This window comes from Diabrotica undecimpunctata, chromosome 4 (assembly GCF_040954645.1).
Source record: "Diabrotica undecimpunctata isolate CICGRU chromosome 4, icDiaUnde3, whole genome shotgun sequence".
NCBI classification, from domain to species: Eukaryota; Metazoa; Arthropoda; class Insecta; order Coleoptera; family Chrysomelidae; genus Diabrotica; species Diabrotica undecimpunctata.
In genome coordinates, this window is record NC_092806.1 from 8056932 (window position 1) to 8078641 (window position 21710).

The following is a 21710-nucleotide window of genomic DNA, read 5'->3' on the forward strand; positions in this document are numbered from 1 at the left end:
TATTGGTTTTTATGACGATAAATCAACAATAACTAGATTTTTTACTAAACAAACAACAATTCGTTTTCAGTTTTTAACTAACTAGAGACAGTGTTATCTTTTTTTGAAACACCATGTATCAATAGTCAAGTCTTTTGTATAAGCAAAATGTGCAGTATTAAAATGATCTTAAATGTTTTCATGTATAAAATAAAAATACTTATTATTATCTTATCCGTCTTTATCTGTCCCCCATTTCAAAATTATTTATTATTTTTAAAAAACTTAATAGGAAGCAACTAATATATCTTAATGCAGGTCCTTTGGCACCCCAATTCGACCAATAATATTCAGAACTAATTTTACACCACCCACAACCAGCTGTTAAAAGAAGCCGATTGGTCCACAGGAAATGTGTCAAATGCTAATGATGTGTCTCTTAAAATCAACAGGAGACATCTCAAAGTTAATTACTTTACCAACTCAGTGTGTGGAAAATCTCGAATCTTTATTTTGTGTCTTGCCAGTTTAAATAAGTATATCAACGTGTTCTTTGTCAAAGTAGAGTGCGAATTGTGGCGACAAAGTTAATGAAATACTACATCATCAATAGATCGTAAGAATTTTTTTTCTTATTTAAAATTTCTGTCGCATCAACCACCTACGGTTATTAGCGATAAGTCAATATATATCGTATTAATTTACATTATGGTACAGATTGATTTAATCTACAAATGGTCAAATAGATTAGTTTCTTTTAGAAAATTTACAATTAGCCCAGTCTGGGTATACAAAAATCATCGATTTCACGGCAAAATGTTTCGCAGATATCTGAAGCTTTTAAGACAAGGGTGGGGGTTACTAGATGACGAATAGATAAAAAGATACTCCTATTTTTACCTTGCGTTTTTTTTAAACAATAATTTATGGTTAGAATTTGATTTTTTATTTATAAGTTTTTTCCCTTATAATTTAAATAAACAATATTTATACCATTTTTTATATCAAGAATATCTTTATTTTACCGTTTTTTCAATTAAAATTGATAAATAATTTACGGAGATATCTGCAAAAAAGCAGTTTTTTTGCACTAATTTATAAATTTAATTACTTTTTTTATTAACAAAATAAAACGTTATTAATACATTTTAACATTGAGGAATTAAGGTCCTTTAAATTTGTAAGAAAATTTCCCCCCGACCGGTCAAATAGTTTAAAAGTTATTCAATTTGTTTATCCCTGGGACTAATTATTTAAACCATTGAACTTGCCCTATGAATGATGCTAGACACATTTAACAAATTTCATAGGATTGTTTAAGACTTATACTATCTCAGAAGTTAAATGAATATTGAGTTTTCATCGAAATTATTTACAAAATAAACGTTTGAAAAAGGGGTATGTTTTTTTACTTATAAACAATTGTAATAACTTCTACATTTTTCAAGCTACAGACTTGTACATATAACCATTAGGCTGGTAAAAAAACTCACATTTAACAAAAAAAAAATAAACCTTCTATGAACAATAGGAACGAAGTTAGCGACAATTTTTTTGTTAATTATATCTCCATTGTTTATAAACATTAAGAAGTAAAATTTGCACAAATTTTGAATGAAGATCTATACTTTATATTGAATTTTATAGCTATAAAATTCATCCAATTTTTCGAAACTTAAAACCTTTCGAAACGAAGTTACTTTCGAAAGATCGACATAGGAAAGTGGGGGGGAAACTGTTTTAGCTCCTCGCTGCAAAATTTAATATTATGGTTACGGATTTATCATTCAAAAGCTTCAACAGTTCTGTAGGAATTAAATCCGGTCCATTTGCTTTTCCATTTTTAGCGTTTCTTATTGCGTATTCTACTTCTTCTTTCAATATGTCTGACAGTAAAGTCGAATAAATGAACCAAATTTTAACTTTTAAACCAATGTATGTAAAGAAAATAAAAAAAAGTAAAGTTCAATAAACATTGCAAAATTTAATAATGCAAGTGATGAAAAAATCGACTTATTTTATCAAAGCAGTAAGGCAGATTAGATTAATATTGTATATCATATTTGTAAGAAAAATAGAATAAAAATCAATATTGTTAATTATAAAAATACAAACAATTATAATTAATATAAGGAATATAATAATATAATGTGTAAAAAATTACCTGAAATTTAATTTATAAAATATATAAGTATTATTACATCATTCATATAAAATGAAAAAACATATGTTACAACTACTACAACGAGCTACCCAAGATTTAAAAAAAGAGGCTTGCAGCTGCAAAGGAAGCCGAGATAATGTAAATTTTTCCTACGTGTTGCAATTTGAAGTTCCGATGCCGAAAAAAAAACGGAGCTGAAACAGATATCCTCTCCACTTTCCTATGTCGATCTTTCGATAGTACCGTCGTTTCGAAAAATTAGATAAATTTTATAGCTATAAGTTTCAATATAAAGTTTAGATTTTCATTCAAAATTTGTGCAAATTTTACTTCTTAATGTTTATAAACAATGGAGATATGATTTTTTTAAAAATAGTGACTAACTTCATTCCTATTGGTCATAGAAGGTTTTTTATTTTTTAATGTGAGCTTTTTTACCAGTTATCCAATGGTTGTACGTACAAGTCTGTAGCTTGAAAAATATAGAAGTTATTACAATTGTTTATAAGTAAAAAACATATCCCTTTTTCAAACGTTTATTTTGTAAATAATTTCGATGAAAACTCAATATGCATTTAACTTCTGAGATAGCCTAAGTCTTAAAGAATCCTATAAAATTTGATGAATGTGTCTAGCATCATGCATAGGGCAAGCTCAATAGTTTAAATAATTAGCCTCAGGGATAAACAAATTAAATAACTTATAAAATATTTGACTGATCGGGGGGAAATTTCGCACAAATCTAAAAGATGGTAATTCCTTGATGTTTAAATGTATTAATACCATTTTGTTTTGTTAATAAAAAAATTAATAAAATTTATAAATTAGTGCAAAAAAACTGATTTTTTGCAAATATCTCTGTAAATTATTTATCAATTTTAATTAAAAAAACGGGAAAATAAAGATATTCTTGACATAAAAAAATGACATAAATATTGTTTATTTAAAATTTAAAGGAAAAAATTTATAGACAAAAAATCAAATTGTGACCATAAATTATTGTTTAAAAAAACGCAAGGTAAAACTAGGAGTATCTTTTCATCTATTTATCATCTGGTATCCCCCACCTATGTCTTAAAAGCTTCAAATATCTGCGAAACATTTTTCCACCTTTTTTTTTTAACCAGACTGGACTAAATATAGTTTGTTATACTTCTCGTCTAAGAATGGTTTTAGGTGGTCAGAAAGATTTTTATTGGAATTTTCTTGAATAAGTTGTGAATATTTTAACAAGTTTTTTACATTGAGTTATTTTACATCTATTACATATATTTGTTTGATAATATAAACGACACTGATCAATTCTAACCTGATTGGCACGATTTATGTTTTGCTTCGTCCACTCTTTTAAAGATTTGACATAGTTTGATATATTGAGTTAATATTGTTTTTCTTCTTCCTCTTTATAAGCAATTCTGATTGTTTATTGGCGGATTAATACCTCTATGGAAGGTTGTCATTCCATCTTTTGCGGGGTCATCCTATACTTTTTCTGCCAATTAGTGAATTATCTCCTGCTATTTTGACGACACGAGTCTGCTCCATTCTGCTTATGTGGATATTCCATTCCTTTTTTATATTTTGTGTCCATTCATTTATATACTGTACGTTACATTTTCTTCTAATGTCTTCACTTCTCTTTCGATCTCTCAGCGTATTTCCTGAAATTCTTCTCCATACTCTCATCTCTGCCGTTTCCAGTAGCCTCTGCGTTGTGGCTGTGTCGGGTCTTGTTTCTGAGACATATGCCATTATTGGTCTTCTTTTTCTTCTTCTTCATGTACCATCTCCGCTACGGAGGTTGGCAATCATCATAGCTATTTTAATTTTTGAGGCAGTAGCTCTAAAAAGTTGTTTTGAGCTGCATCCAAATTATTCTCTCAGGTTCTTGAGCCATGAAATTCGTCTTCTTCCGATGCTTCTTCTACCATCTATCTTTCCTTGCATTATGAGTCGCAGGATGCCATACTTCTCGCCCCGCATCACATGTCCGAGATACTGTAGCTTTCTTTCTTTAATTTTAAGTTCAACTTCCTTCTCTTTACCTATTCTTCTCAGTACTTCATTGTTCGTAACTCTATCTACCCAGGAAACCCTCATAATTCTTCTATAGGTCCACATTTCAAAGGCGTTAAGTCGTCTCATTGTGTCTAGATTTAACGTCCATGATTCGACTCCACACTAGTATAGTACACGGTATACGTAACATTTTGTTAGGCGTACTTTAAGAGCTAATGTTAAATCTTTGCCACATAGGACCTTTTTCATTTTTATAAAATTAGAACGTGCTTTTTCGATTCTGACTTTGATTTCTGCAGTGTAGTCATTATTTTCTCTTATAAGTGTTCCTAGGTAAGTGTACTTTTTTACTCTTTCGATCTGGTGGCCTTCTACTGTCAAGATTTCGTTAGTATTATGGTTGTTTTTACAAATTTTCATAAACTTCGTCTTTTTGATATTGAGCGGGAGTCCGTACTCCCTACTACACATTACTATTTTACTTATGAGTCTTTCCAGGTAGTGTAAACTATCGGCTATTATTACTGTATCATCTGCATATCTGATGTTGTTAACTAAGACTCCATTTACTCTTATGCCGACTGTTTCATCTTCCAGAATTACCTCTTCAGAATAAGCGTTAAATAATAGAGGTGATAGTATGCAGCCTTGCCTGACTCCTCTCTTTATTTCCATTTCTTCAGATATCTCTTTTTCAATTCGTACTAATTATTGGTCTTACACTAGCTTTATAAATTCTTGACCTGATCTCAGTCTTAATTTGTCTGTTTCGTCATATAGTGTTATTAAGGCATCCTGCCAGTCTATTTGCTTTTTGTACTTGATCTCTCACTTCTTTGTCCATGTCTCCATAGCTAGACAGTGTAATTCCCAGGTAGTTTATTTCCCTTACTTGTTCAATACTAATGCCATCAATTTCTATTTTACATCTGGTTGGTTCTTTGCTGACTACTATTGTTATAGTTTTCTGAGATAAAATATTAAATTATTTTGCTCTTTATGTAAATCTCTGAACCAGTTTTGATGATTTCATTCATGATCAAATTGAAGAGCATGAGGCTCAATTAATCTTCTTGTCTTATTCCGCTGCCTATTTCTATAGGTTCTGTAAGTTGTCTATCTATTCTGACTTCCATTTTGTTGTTTTTGTAGATGTTTTCGATTGTTTTTGTAATATTTAAGGGAACTTCTCTATTACACACAAGATGGATTACATCTTTGAGTCTTACCCTATCAAACGCTTTCTTTAGGTCAATCAGACACAAAAATGTTGGTCCATTATACTCTAGTGATTTCTCAGTAATTTGCTTTATAACGAATATTGCATTGGTACACGACCTACCACTACGAAAACCCTCTTGTTCATCTGCTAACCTTATCCTCTGATTTGTTAGCACTAATTGTAAAATTCTAGTTTTAAGTTTTAGCGTAGTATTTAACAAGTTTATACCTCTGTAGTTTTCTGACTGTTTATCTCCGTTTTTGAATAGTAGAATTAGTTCGCTCATTCTCCATTCTTCCGGTATTTTACTGTGTTTTATAATTTTAATAATTAATATTGTTAATTGTTCTGTCATTGCTGCTTCACGATATTTCAGTAATTCTTTTGGTATCCCGTCTTTACCTGCTGCTTTTCTGTTCTTCAGCTTTTCAATATTTTACGAACTTCCTGTACATTTATATTAAGTTCTCCATTTGTGGTTTTCTGGTGTTTCCGGTTCTAACGTGGTTTGTTCTTCCTCTGCATAGATCTTTTTTAGATAGTTAATTCACATAATCCTTTTGTATGTGTTTTGGTTCTATTAAAACCGTTAAAATGTTCTGATTTAACATTATATCCTTGGCCTATCATCACCATCATGATCATCACGTAGCGCTACAACCATGGGTGGGTCATGGCTGACTGTACAACTTTTTTCCAATTTGTTCGGTCTTCCATCAACCTAGAGTCAAATGGAATGTTCATTTTCCGGAGATCTGCTTGGATGTTATCTCTCCATCGCATTCTGGGACGTCCGAGTGGTCTTTTGCCTGTGGGAATCTCTTCCCATACCAGTTTTACAAGTCTCTCGTTATGCAGTCTGTGCACGTGGCCTGCCTATCTTAGTCGCTGTGATTTAATTTCTTGGACAATATCGGCGTCATTGTAGAGTGCTTTTAATTCGATATTGGTTTTGATCTTATACTGTTTTGTGGTGATGTCATGACGAGGTCCGAAAATTTTTCTGAGCGTCTGAGCTTTTCTTCGTTTGCTTTCGTCGTGGTCCACGTTTCGCATCCGTATGTTATTACAGGTCTGACGATGGATTTATAGATTTTGATCTTTGAACTTCTTGGCCTATCCAATAATTAAATTAAATTCAAATTTAATTTGAATTAAATCTTTAATATTTACCAGCCTGTTCTGTATCTTCTTTCTAATTGAAGCGTTTATTTGAAAAACAACACTTGTCCAAAAATTCAAATTTTGGCAAATTAAGAAAAACTGCCCAGCTTCAATTTATTTCAAATTTTACTTTTACTAAGATATTCATTGGAAGAAATGTGGATATCAAAGTAATTGTACAAGTTGATTTCAAATTTTTATTGATATTTTAAACAAAAATCGGTAAAAACTTATCAAAATATATTGAAAAATAACCATAATGTAATATCCTCGTAGAAATAACCAAATACATACAGTACATGCACCAGGATATATGAAAAGTAGATAAAGATGTAGTTTTTGTTCTGACCCGGGGCAACCATCAGAGAAAAACCATATTTCATCCATTTTAGCGAGTATATGATCTTTTAGATAATAAAATATCATGGAAGTTACTTCATTTTGACCACGTTCAGCCATTTTTTCGTGATAGGTATACATATAGACATCATTGCCTCCGATGTCGTGTACACCAAATACATAGTACCAAAGTTGTCTGCTGTAGAAAACTTTATTTGTAGTCAAATTGGGTAGCGGAAGATTTTGCATAAAGTCAAAGGTTATTGCAGATACACTATTACTATGCTGAAATTTTAAATATTAAATAGAGTTTGAAATATATTACAATAAACAAAGTAAGAAACCTTGGACTGTGGGTGAAGTTCTTTAAGGGCTCTACATATTTTTTACATTTAACTCTGATGGTAGATAAATTTTCTTTTTGTCCAGAGTCCGTGTATAATGACTTTGGCGGCCTTTGTATAAAGAAATGTGAGCTATTTTGTTTTCTATATCAGCAGGTTGTGTTTTCTTAGGCCTATTTGTATGCTTGCCCCAGGCATCTATTGGAGAACATCCACTCATTGCTAAGCTATTTCTAATTCGACGAATCTGCATTTCAGTAACGCCGAAAATACTACGAAGAGCTTTGGCACAAATATTAGAGGTATTGCATTGAACAGTTTTCTCCATGTTGAACTATTTTTCTAATACAAAAGAAACAATAATATCACCTGTTATTAACAAAGATCGCAAACAACTGATAAATTTATAGACAAGATCACTCACGCTTAGCGATGACCATTGACCAAGTTGGGATAAGTGTGGCTTTTACAACAAACAGCATGGACATCTGTTGTTTTTCTAAAACTATCCGAATTTTCTACGTAGTTTACTCAGGACATCTGAGATTTTTACACAACTGAATGTGTATCAATAAAGAAACTACAATTTCTTTGGTTGTTTTTGCCGATGAATTTAATCTTCTAAGAATCTAATAAGAATCGACTTATTTGATCAATTGTTTATAGACAAATCAAAAAGCTTGAGTTCGTTAGGAAAAATATTGTAAAAATCAGTTTTTTCGGCATACACATTTTTTTTTAATTTTTTTGGATAATTCTGAACAAAATAGTTCACTTGTAATTTTTCTGTATAGTTAATAGTTTTCGATTATAAACAATTTAAAACTGAAAAAACCCAAAATTACGATATTAAAGGTTTAAAAACACAAGTAAAAAAATCGGTTGCCTGTAAAGTCGGTTTTACGGGCGAAGATTTTACGTGACAACGTCTTTTCCCAGAGACACAAGCACGCACCGATTCAACGCGCCTAATTCTCTAGTGCTGCGCGCGCAGCGGACCGATCATGTTTGAGTGGGAGAGAGACGCAAGGCATTCGCCGGTCCGGCAGGCCTCTCTCTCGTTCGGTGACTCATCGTAACAGACGTGAGCGGGCGTTACACTTTTTCATGAGTGACTCCGAGCCACAACCTAATTTAAGACGTTGTCACGTCAAAATGATAATAATATCATTAATATTAATTTAATATTTTTTATTTTATTTAATATTTATTTTATATTTTTTATATATTATTTTATATATATATATATATATATATATATATATATATATATATATATATATATATATATATATATATATACCCGGTATTTAGGCGGCACACGCCCTTCCGGTAGGGATCTATGGAGGAGTATCACCAAGCCGCAAGCCCTTATCTCTTGCCGTACTGCTCCACCATAGGCCGATCAGATACCAGCATATTCTAGACTAAGCCGCAGATTCATTTAGAATTTTAAACTGCTGCGTTAGCCTTTTTGTTTTCTGTACACCGAGCTGGGGATTGAACTGACATCTCTCGCAGTGAAGCGAAGGAGAAGCCAGCCGCCCAGCCCGCTTGGCTATCCGATCGACTATTATTATTATTATTATTATTTTATATATTATATATTATTATTTTATATATTATTTATATTTTATATATTATATTTTTATATATTATTTTATATATTATTTATTTTATATTATATTATTGATCTTATTATTTTCTACAAAATTTATTTGAAATTTTTTTCGATATATCAATTAGTTGCGGAGATATCGATCATTGAAGTTATTGTTTGCTACCAGTATTTTATATATTTATTTTTTTCAGTTATAAAAAATTACTATTTCCAATTGTGTCTACCAAGTATGGTCACATGTATTTGCCTACATATTAAATAATAATAAGTACAGATAATGTTATGTGACGTTCACTTCTGATTATATATATTTTAATATTTTTAATTTTAAAGAATCAATTTGAAAATCAAAACACTTATTCAGGTCGAAGGTTCAAATTTTTGCTAAATAAATTTGAAATTAATTAAAATTTGTAAATGTAAATGGTAAAGTTGAAAATTAAAACATTTACTAAAATTGGAATTTGAAATTCTTGCTAAACACAGTTAAATTCTAACTCCGCGCGTGGTGATTGGTCGGTTTAGTTCGTTTGTTTGGTCGCCCTGTTTTGACAGGTTAGAAGTTATAATTTTTTATTTTAAATGTTTGACTAGCAATACGCGCTGTTTCTTCTCAATCGACTGAATTACGATTGATTGCAGAGTGATTTAAACTAATAATTTACTTAACACTATCAACATTTGTCAATAGTATGACATAACCTATAAACTCAGTTTCTCAACTTTTGTGTCAATCTAACAATTAATCAATCAATCATAGTTTACGATAATGAAATATTAGTGTACAATTATTTACCTTTATTGTTGTAGTTGTTGTAAATGACGAATCTAAGCACTCCACATTTTCACTACAGACACAGCTGACGATACTTTCAACGATTTTCAACTTTAGCGATTCAATGCGCCTAATTCTCTAGTGCCGCGCGCAGCGGACCGATCATGTTTGAGTGGGAGAGAGACGCAAGGCATTCGCCGGTCCGGCGGGCCTCTCTCTCGTTCGGCGACTCACTGTAACAGACGTGAGCGGGCGTTACACTTTTTCTTAAATGACTCCGAGCCACAACCTAATTTAAGACGTTGTCACGTCAAAAATACTATTTTTGAATTCATTATTGGTTATGAAATATTGGTTTTTATCGGGAACTAAGAAACACTGTGATTCTTACTGGCTCGAACATTATAAAATATAAATATTTTATGATACTTAATATTAAATACGTATATTAAGTAAAAATATTAATACATTTACTTTATTAATAATATTAATGTTAATTAATAATAATATTAATACATTGTATATTTACTTGATATATTTAATATTGGAAAATTGCTTCAGAACACTATTTAATGACTGTCTATGATATATGATATTTATGATCGTTTTGACCCATCCATCGAGCAAAAGACAGTATTTGTCTTTTTGCTCGATGGTCCCATCACTGGTGGTGTCAGTGCTCTCACACTCGATATTAGGTTAGACAAAATCTATTTTATCCTAGGTTTTTTCTCAAAGAACAATATTTTTAGGGTGAAATGGAGCAAATATGTCCTTTTAACACTCCAACGCACAGTATGAATACTCAAGTGACTTCGAATTTAGCAATAAACTATAGTTTTCCAGTAAACCATCTGAAATCGTCTCCGTACTATGAAAATGAATATTCAGAGCAATATGCAGATGTAAACAACACCAACATTTCTGAACAAGAAAATTATCAAAATTATCGAAATCAAAATTACCATCCACAAGAATATTTATGTATTGTCCAGAGAAATTTAGAATGGATTGATGCGAATAGAGACGGAATGTTTTTTAACGAAAACATGAATTATGAGAATAATTATTTTCAATATAAAGCAAATGATGATTATAATCAAAATGGTGTACAACATGCTAACGACAGTGATGGATATTTAGACGAAAACTTGGATATTAATTCATATTCAGACGACTCAAGAGGTAAGTTTAAATATTTTAATAGGCCTCTAATGCAAAACGAAAAATCGTTTGACACAGGGGAAAATCGTTTGACATTTTATTTCTGTTGGCAGTTGTTGACAGTGTAGTAATCATAGGTTTGGAGTTGCATGGGATTATGTGGTGATCTGCTTCCACTTTTTTTGCTTCTTGCATTGAGCTTTACAATCTATGGTCTATCTTTATGGTTCTTATGTCATCTTTCACGTCATCTATCCATCTTTTTCATTTAATATATCTGACTATTTTTCTACCTTTAGTTCGTAGTTTTATATGTTCATGTGCGTTTTAAGTATTTTTTTACCCTCTCTTGTTATTGGAGCCTAGTATTGCCCTCATTATTAACATTACCAGACCTCCCTTTTTTTATTTGTCTTTCTTGTTCCATAGCATACGTAACAACTGGTCTGATTAACTTTATGTACAGATTAATTTTAGTGTTTTTACTTAATTTCTTGCTTCTCAGTAAATTTCTGTTCATGACATTCCACTAATTTCCATTTAAAATTCTCTCTTCTACTCCATCTCTCCTAGTTTTGCGAAACGACCCGAACAATGGCGTTGTTGCCGGTTACATTGCTTTAATCTGCGACGTCATTGTTGATCTCCCCCTAGAGAAAGACATAAACTACAACATTGCAGATAGGATTAAGTTGAATCATACACCCTTAAGCGACGATTAAGAAGCGACAGTCTTGACAACGTTACATTTTCTCTAAAACCCAAATCTTTTCCAAAACATATATTTTTTGTCAGAAGAAGGTTTCTGTCAATTTTTAAGATATTAAACAGATTCTGCACATAATCCACGATATTCCAACAACATATTTTTTTCCAAAGGGTAAACGTCTAATTTTACTGGCCTATAAAAGGACATTAAAACGTGAGTCACTCACTCAAATTGTGGTACTTAACAGTAGAATCAGCTCTATTATCTAAGCCTAAACCTATTATTTTTGCTCTCTTTTCTAATTTTTTCTAATGCTTTTATTAGCGCGTCATTGTGTTTGCTATTATAGTCAGATCATCTGCGTAGGCTATTATTAAGAGTTGATATAATATTTTTATTAATCAGTTTTGGTTTGTTTACTACTACTGTTTTGCTACTTGTTTTGTTCCTTTGTTTATTTTAATCTCTTGGGAAATTATTACGTTGAATCTAACTTTCGCGGTGTTGTTTTTAAGCGTCACTGTCAACAGGGGACTTTCACATTTTATTTATAATGGTGTCCCGAACATTCGTACCAATTTTTAGCTCTATGCGAATTTTTGTAAACTCACCCCTATTTTTTGAGCTTACTTGACCGGGCTATAATCCACATTTGCCTCTCCTTTACTTTCATCTATTCTAAAATCTTAAGAAATTTGAAAAAATATATCTTTTTTTAGAAAACAAAATCAATTTATTACCAGAAAAAAAATGGCTGTAAAATTCTTTGGATTATGAAACAAATGAGCTCAACAAAATATTTGTAATATTTCGGAAGTTGATACACGTGTATTAAACGGCTCCTAAAAAAACATTGGATACCTTCATCCCGCAGGAGATATTCACACACAACAATCCAATAAATCACACCCTTGTAAAAACAGGGGATTTAACGGCACGAAGAAAGTTTTAAGAAAGAGATATATTATGTGAAGTAGGGCATCTGTTGGTGCTGCTTCTAGTGAAATGCTAATGATGCGTTTGACAAGGCGATTAAATGTATATTATTACCAATTTGCGATGATCCTTGTCATTTTACGCGCTGTCAACCTGGGTGGTCCTATAAGTTAGATACAATATTTAATAAATAAGGGACAAAAAAACAAGAAACCCTTTTGGACAAATTAATTTTGAAAAATTATACAGGGTATCACATAACTAATGGAGAAATACAAAATAAAAATAGAACGATTAATACATATATTATCTATTAGTCAAATGTTACTGTAAAGGCAAAAAAGAGCGATAAATATGAGATATTACCATCGAAAATTTATAATAATTTGTTAACAACTAAATGTCATCGTCATCATCACCATCAATAATCTGTATGAGTCCACTGCTGGACATAGGTCTCCCTCAGCTCTTTCCATCTGTCTCTGACTTGTGCGGCTTCCATCAATTGTCTGATAATCTAGCGACGTCTCCTGCCCAATTCCATTTTAACGACGTGATTTTTTCGATGGCGTCTATTGTTTTTGTTCTACGCCGTATTTCTTTGTTTGGGATTCGGTCTCTCAGAGAGACAACCAACAGCTGACGCTCCATAGCCCTCTGAGTCACGCGAATCTTATTAACTACCTTTTTTATGAGTGTTAATGTTTCCGCTCCATATGTGACTACAGGTAACACACATTGGTCAAAGATTTTCCTTTTGAGGCATATAAGGAGATCCGATTTAAATACAGAATTTCATGTCCTAAGTACTTATACGATGTAGTCTGCACAATATCCCTTCCATCAACAGCAATATTTCGATTTAGCACCAGATTAGTCATTATTTGGTTCTTGTTCATATCAATCTTTAGTCCGACCTCCAAGGAAGCGTGATATAATTTTTCATTATTATTGCAACATCCAAACAATCAGCTATAAGGACGATGTTATATGCAAATCTCAAATAGCTGAGCTTCTCTCTATTTATGTTGCTACCATGCTCGTTTAGATGTGCCTTCTTACGAGTATGTTCTAAAAGCGTCGTGAATAGCTTTGGATCCACGACGTCTCCTTGCCATACTCCTCGCTTAATACAAAATTTATTTGTTTCTTGTTTAGATAGTATTTCACTAGCTCTGACATTTTGGTAGATATATTTGATTATGTTAGTGTAGCGATGGTCTATTCGGCATTCTGTCAATGCTTTTAACATTTTCTGATGGTTTATGGTATCGAATGCTTCCTCGTAGTCGACAAATATCAGTGCCAATGGTTTGTTGTATTCTGCAGACTTCTCTATCAGGTTCTTTATCACTAGTGGGTGGTTGTTAGTACTGTATCTCGATCTAAATCCAGTTTGTTCTCTAGGCTGATAGAGGTCTAACTTTTTTGCGATCAGTCCTTTTTTGATAATTTTTGTGAAAAGTTTATATATGAGTGAAAGCAAACTGATAGGACGGTACTTTTTTAAACCTGTTATGTCTCCTTGCTTGTATAATAAAATAATGATTGCACTGTTCCATTGAGAAGGAGTTTTTTTCTTGGTAAATCCATTCGGTGAAAAGCTTAGCCAAAGCCTGGATAATTTTATTTCCACATAGTTAGATCGCTTCAAATATTACTCCGTCATCGCCAGGGATTTGTATCATCATTTCTAAAAGTGCCGTTTTGATTTCGTATGGAGTTATTTCTGGCATTAATTCTGATCCCTGGTGTGTGATTTTGGGCATGGGCTGATCTTGTCTTTCGTCGGTGCTCTCATACATTTCGCGATAAAAGGATTCGACAACCTTAAGGATTTTGGTTCTATCAGTAGTAATGTTTCCATCTTTTTTTTCCGTTTTTTATTTTGTACAAAACTTTTAAACTTTTGTTTTCTTGAATTATTTTAGTTATATATATATATATATATATATATATATATATATATATATATATATATATATATCTTCTTCTTCTTCTTCTTCAGCCTTCATTCATCCATTGTTGGACATAGGCCTCCTCCAATTGTTTCCACGCTTCCCTATCTTTTGCAATTCTCATCCATTGCTTTCCAGCTACAGCTGTTATATCGTCTATCCATCTCTTTTTGGGTCTTCCCACGCTTCTTTTTGTTTCTCGAGGTCTCCAGAATGTCACTTTATGAGACCATCTGTTGGTGTCTTGTCTTGCTACATGTGCTACCCATTGCCATCTCAATGTCGCTATTTTTTCCATGATGTCGGTTACTTTAGTTCTTCGACGTATTTCGGTGTTAGGAATTTTGTCTCTGAGGCTTATATTTAACATGGCCCTCTCCATGGCCCGTTGAGTTACTCTTAATTGTTCTGCCATTTTTCTTGTTATTGCCATAGTTTCCAATCCATAAGTTGCAACTGGTAGTATACAAGTGTCATAGGTTTTTCGTTTTAAGTGTATTGGGATTTTTCTGTCTTTTAAAATGAAGCTCAACTTCCCAAAAGCAGCCCATGATAATTGTGTCCTTCTTTTAATTTCTAGGGTTTGATTTTCCTTTTCGTTTTTAATTGAATGTCCTAGATATATATATTGTTCTACCTTTTCTACATTGATGTTATCTATCGTGATGTTTTCTAGGCTGTTGCTTAATATCTTTGTTTTGTCGAGATTCATTTTTAATCCTATTTGATTCGATTTGTGATTTAAATCTTGTAGCATTGATTTTAGTTCATGGATATCTGTGCTTATTAGTACTATGTCGTCTGCGAAACGCAAATGGTTAAGATATACTCCATCTATTTTTACTCCCTTTTCGACCCAATTTAGTTTTTTGAAGACATTTTCTAATGCCAAAGTAAATAACTTGGGTGAGATGGTGTCACCCTGTCTCACGCCTTTGCCAAGGTCTATTTTCATAGTTTCCAGATCATCATCAATTTTTACGTAAAAAGTAGCATCATCGTATATATTCTTAAGGAGGGCAGCATATCTTGAATCTACTCTGGCGTCGTCCAATGCTGTTAAGAAAGCCCATTTCTCGATACTGTCGAATGCTTTGTGATAATCGACAAATGCCAGATGTAGTGGTATGTTGTACTCTATTGTTTTTTCAATAACTGTCCGGATTGTTTGCAAGTGATCGATAGTGCTAAAACCCTTACGAAAGCCTGCTTGCTCCACCGGTTGGTATGCATCTAGCTTAGCTGTCAATCTATTTGTTATTATTCGGGTTAGTAGTTTGTAAAGGTGTGACAACAAGCTTATTGGTCGGTAGTTTTCTATATTTGCGGCGTCTCCTTTTTTATGGAGTAGAATGACTTCCGCATTTTTCCATGCTTTTGGTATTTGTCCTTCCAATAGGCATTTATTATATATATATATATACATATATATATATATACATATATATATATATATACATATATATATATATATATATATATATATATATATATATATATATATATATATATAAAGTAGTTAGGTATTATTGACTGACACGTTATGTAAAATAAAGTTTTATTTTGAGGTTGCAGTCATTAATAGGGCAGGAAAGTAAAACTCTTTGTTCTTTACTCAAGCTTTCGCAAAATTTATTTGCTTCTTCAGGATATGCTAAAATATGGTAACAGTAAATACAACGAAATTAGAACTAAATAGCATTGTATAAAACTAGTAAAAAAAAAAAACTTACAACATGAGGTTAATCCATTAAATTTTCAAATTTGCAAAACATTAAAACTTAATTAAATTGGAGTATTGTACTTACATAACTGTATAATTTTTAAAATAAGTTAAGTTTTAATGTTTTGCAAATTTGAAAATTTAATGGATTAACCTCATGTTGTAAGTTTTTTTTTTTTTTTACTAGTTTTATACAATGCTATTTAGTTCTAATTTCGTTGTATTTACTGTTACCATATTTTAGCATATCCTGAAGAAGCAAATAAATTTTGCGAAAGCTTGATTAAAGAACAAAGAGTTTTACTTTCCTGCCATATTAATGACTGCAACCTCAAAATAAAACTTTATTTTATATATATATATATATATATATATATATATATATATATATATATATATATATATATCTTGCATTGTTTTCTTTTACGTTTTTTCGGATTGACCGGTGGATATCTTTATTTATTTTTTATTTGTGTAGTTGGAGCCGTATTTTTCCGTCAAAAACTAAATGTATTACTCTTAAAATAATTTTTGAAGGCGAAAAACAAGAATTTGTTATCATTTCTATCAATTAGAATTTAATCCGAAAAAAAGCTAGTTAAATAGTAATAATTGGGTGAAACAACACTTATTTCTTTTTTGGTCCGTGCATTACTAGTATTTATATGTAAAACAAGAAGAAATAATATTTTTAAACAAAATCGATGCATTTCATATTCTCAAAAAGCGAAAAGTAGCATTTAAGGAGGCAACATCAGGACAACACCATTTAAGAAAACGAAAGTAGCAGTAGCAAAAAGCAAAATTATACAGTGCTTTTTAGATAAAACTAAAACTAAAAGGTTGCTGGCAAATGCACCCTCTCACCCCACTTATCATCCCTTTATTTTTTTAAAATTACTTCCACCCTTTTTATTTGATATTTAGATTCTCCTCTTTGAACTGATTTCAAAAATGAGATTTTTATGAGATAGACAATTTTTCTTTTAACAAGATAATATCTCTCCCACAAGATAAATTTCATTATTTACTGCAAAACAAATATTTTTACGTTTAGAGAAAAAAATTGAAAATGATCAAAATTTTTATAATGAATATAAAAAAGTTATTGAAGAATATAATATAAGGCTACAACACGCAAAAGTTATACCTTTAAACTTGTATGATAATGTCGCTTATGAATTAAAATACTTTATACCACATCATGCAGTGATTAGAGAACAAGCAACATTAACGCAACTTCGCGTCGAATACGACTTTTCTGTCAAATCTACTTCGGGATATTCGCTAAATGATCTTACACTAAAGGGTTATCAAGTACAGGATAATTTATTTGATATTCTTTGCCGATTTAGGACCTTTAAATTTATTTTGACTGCAGATATAAAGACGATGTATGGAGAAATTGAAATGTTGCCTAAACACCGCTATTTATAAAATATTTTGTTGAGAGATTCACCCTCTAAGGATCTTAAATGCATTTAACTGTCCCGTCTCAGTTTTGAACAAAATTGTTCTCCAGATTTAGCCACCCGCGTCATTAAAGATACTGCACAAAATAACCCTCAATTTCTGCTAGCAGCTAGCGCTTTGTTATCCCAAACATATATGGACGATACCTTAGGTGGAACCAATCAATTTTCTTATCTTGAAGTACTATTAAATCAAATATTAAACCAACATGGTTTTGCTTTACCTAAATGGTCTCCCAATTGATGGTTTAAAATGGGATTAAAAACTGAACCATTTAAAAATTGATGTAAATACGATACTTAATTAGAAAGTATTACAAAACGTCAAATTCTTTCATGTATTATTTCTTGTTTTAAGCCACTAGGTTTGGTAAACCCTTTAATTGTTAAGGGAAACTATTAATGCAAGAACTATGGCAGATAAAGGTTTTATGAGTTGAACCGATAATTAATTTGCAATGTTTACAGTCCTAAAAATGCAACGTTTTGTGTTGGTTTAACGAGGGACAATTTTCACCTAATTTATTTTTTTCTTTTTGAAATTCGATTTCCTATAGATATCTAACTTTATACCTCCTTAATTTAGAAATAATGACTTCATTATATGATATGTCTGATCTCAGAAGTATTTCGTTGCACATCGAGCGGCGCTTTGATGATTTCACAATTAGCGGCACATTAAAAAATCCCACGCTTCGCATCAAATAAAACTGAATGAAAATATTGCAAAATTTTATATCATTTTCAAGGAGATGTGTGAGTTTGATATATGAAACTGCGATTAGTGCATCGATAGAAATTTGTAATTTTAATATTTCATGTACATAAAGAAAAAAATCAAAGGAATGGTAGCAGTATGATAGTAGCAGTAGAGTTTCGAAATGTCATATCTGAATGAAAATTTGGTAATATTTGCGAACTTAATTTTATACATAAATAAGAGAAAAGTAGATACTACAGTATAACCGTTTCTCGCCAACTTTTTTTATTCATGAGAATTATATTATGAATGAAGATTTTAGTTAAAATGCGCTAAATGATTGGGGGATTAAGGATAATTTAAATTATCTTATTTAATAACATAAGTAAACCCGTATCAGTGATATGGGAAAGAGTGAAATGATTTTCCCATATCACTGACCCGTGTACATATTTTGGTGTTACGCAAACGTCACAGCGGTTATTTTAGAATGATATATTCTGCACCCGTATTTGACAGCAATATTTCTAATATATTTTGTTAATTTTTTCTACCGTTTTAGATATCAAAGACGCAGAATTTATCACTAAACCTCGTAAAGAAAGAACAGCCTTTACAAAAAACCAAATTAGGGAACTAGAAAAAGAATTTGTTCATTCAAATTATTTAACTCGTTTGAGGAGATATGAAATTGCTGTAGCCCTGGACTTAACCGAAAGACAAGTGAGTAATTATAATTTCCTTTTTATTTAACTTTCTAGAGTTGCCAAAATTTGTGATCTTTTTTGGCAATTAATGTTTACAATTCCCTGTAATTTTCAGAGTGATCCTTTAAAATGAATCCCAAACGCTAATTCTTCTTTGGCCAAAAAACGTACGGCATCCATAAGTGTGCTAACAGTATATCTATTTTTTTTAACAATTTCGTGATGTTTGGCAATATTTGCTTTAAAAGCTTGGCTAATAGAATTTTCGATTCCTGTTTTGCGAAACTGAATCAAATTGGCTACAAATCTTACATGTAAGGAAGAAACTTCATGTCTCGTTTATAAAACTCTAAAATGATTTAAATCGTGGTCTCCGCCGCTATTCCACCCATTTTTTTCTGTAGAAAACAGAAGACATGGCCAACAATACAGTCTCTTTTTCTTACAAACACATTACCAAAAATTTTCACTGTACGAACTAAATTTAAAATATCGACCGCTTTTTTATTCCTTTTGTAAATTGTTTAAAATAGGTGTTGGTCTTCCCTTTTCAATAATCTTCTTTTTTCCTTCAAAATTATACAAGAAGAATGACTTTTCAAGTAGTTGATCGATTATGCAGCGACACTTTCCATGTTTAAAGGTGCGTACACATCTGACGAACGCATTTGACCGAAGCCCTTCGACCGAATTCGGTCGATGTTCGATGGAAAATTTGGTCTTTGGTAGGTACACATTACAGCGAACGGAACGAGTTCGTTTGCAGTCATTCGATCAGTTTCGCGAGTAAGTATTTTTAGCAATTCTTGACGCGGCAGTTATTTATTTGATGCAAATTGTAAAAATGACATCCGATGAGGATATAATTATTGCAAGTGCGATGTATATTATTATTAGTGAGGCCAAAGCAGTGAAAGACCTTCACAAAAAACGACAAAAACGGCGCAACAACATCATTGTTCAAAAGCAGAAGTCGGTATAGAGGGATATACTTATTTAATGATCTAAAAGCTGAAATGGAATATGGGCTTTTTCAAAAAGTTTGTAGATAAAGTCTACTGGTTTTGAATGGTTATTAAATGAAATTGGTCCAAAAATCGCGAAAAAAATACAAAATTAGGAGAAGCGATACGCGGCTTAACGAAAACTAACCCAAAAAAAATGCTAACAAGCCAACTAATAAACTCGGTTCGCTAATCCCAGTCCGAACTGTCTAGTGAATTTAGTAATTATTTTTTTGGGAAGTTAGTTACTTTTTGACAGACTAAAAGTGGCTGGAAATTACTATACAACCAAGCACCCGTACTCATAGCCAATATTAATAGTAAACAAACTAAATAGTAAATAAAATAGAACTTTGCGAATTACCGACAATCAATATTTATTTATCTGCACCATATAATAAATAGTTAAGTTAAATTATAACAACTAAATATATATTTTTTAAATATATACTACCCAAAATTTGATGGGTTTAGTATACACTTCGACTATTTAGAATAATTCTTCTTTTTTTAAAGAAAGAAGTCTGTAATAGCAGGATACTTGGGCTATTAATACTGAGAAGTAGGAATTGTTGTGTTGTAGGTTTCCGACAATGAATCTGTCAAAATATGCCCGAGCTAAGCGAATGGAGTTTATCCTGTAACAAGCGAAAGAGCGCGCCCATGCTCTCTCGCTTTCAAAATTATCAGACAAGAGTCGGCCCCAGGCCCCATCGAGTTAGGAGTTAAAATCTAACTCGATGGTCGGTCCCGACCGATAGCCGACGGACTCGGTGCAAGGTTCAACCGAGTCGCATAAACTCGCCAATATTTTCGTGCGATAGTTGGTTATTTACTGAATTACTAAAAAAATATAAATGAAATTATTTCACAGTAGTCATAAAATATTTTTTATTTGTAAAATTTTTAACTGTTACCATTGGTAACAATTGTTACATGGACGCTTCGCCAGTGTCGATGTTAATTTTAGTTCTATTTTCTTTTTTATTTTAACTTCTTTTTAATCTTCGACTGTTGTTTCGGATGTATTCGATGTTTAGATTATAAATTAGTACAGGTAGTCCATCAGATAAAGGGGGACTCTTGATATGTAGTTTTATCCTATTACGTCTGAGTTTCAAATCAGTGATCAACAAGTTGTAGTTTATTTACTCAGAATAGTGTTTTAAATTCCTTGATTAAGTTTTCATATAGTTCAGTACATAATTGGTCATATTTTCAGGATCTCCAAAATACATTAAAATATCTATTGTATTTGAAAACTTTGTTTTAGGTTAAAGTGTGGTTTCAAAACAGAAGGATGAAATGGAAGAGAAATAAATCTGGGGACAGACAAAATAAAGGCAAACATTTGAAATCAGTTTCATAATTTGTAATAGTAGATTAAAGAAAAATATATATGTACTAGTTATTATTAAATGTTTTATATTTATGGTTGTTTCAATTTGATATGCTGCAAGATCCAGCGAAAAAAATCGGAATAGAAAACACGCTGATTGTATAATCTTTACTATGCAGGCATATAATGTGAGGAAACGATGATGAAAATCAAAAGGACAAAATGGACTTAACCTTTGGAGACTTAACTGGTTAAAATATAGATAACTTTCTCTGTGAAGATGATATCTTACTTAATATAATTGAAATGGTCTACTCTTTCAAATTTTTGCCCGCTCAAAGATATACGAGTGCCTTTCATTTTTACTTTTT

The 21710-nt window shown here is 31.6% G+C and overlaps 1 protein-coding gene across 1 annotated transcript; it reads left to right on the plus strand.

Moving 5' to 3' along the window:
- Positions 1-471: 471 nt before the first annotated feature.
- LOC140439113 (uncharacterized) lies at positions 472-21426 on the plus strand. The gene is made up of 4 exons (XM_072528806.1): positions 472-595; positions 10380-10812; positions 18852-19012; positions 21274-21426. The coding sequence occupies exons 2-4, from the start codon at positions 10386-10388 to the stop codon at positions 21367-21369; spliced, it is 684 nt and encodes a 227-aa protein (XP_072384907.1). The 5' UTR covers positions 472-595; positions 10380-10385; the 3' UTR covers positions 21370-21426.
- The last annotated feature ends 284 nt before the right edge of the window (positions 21427-21710 follow it).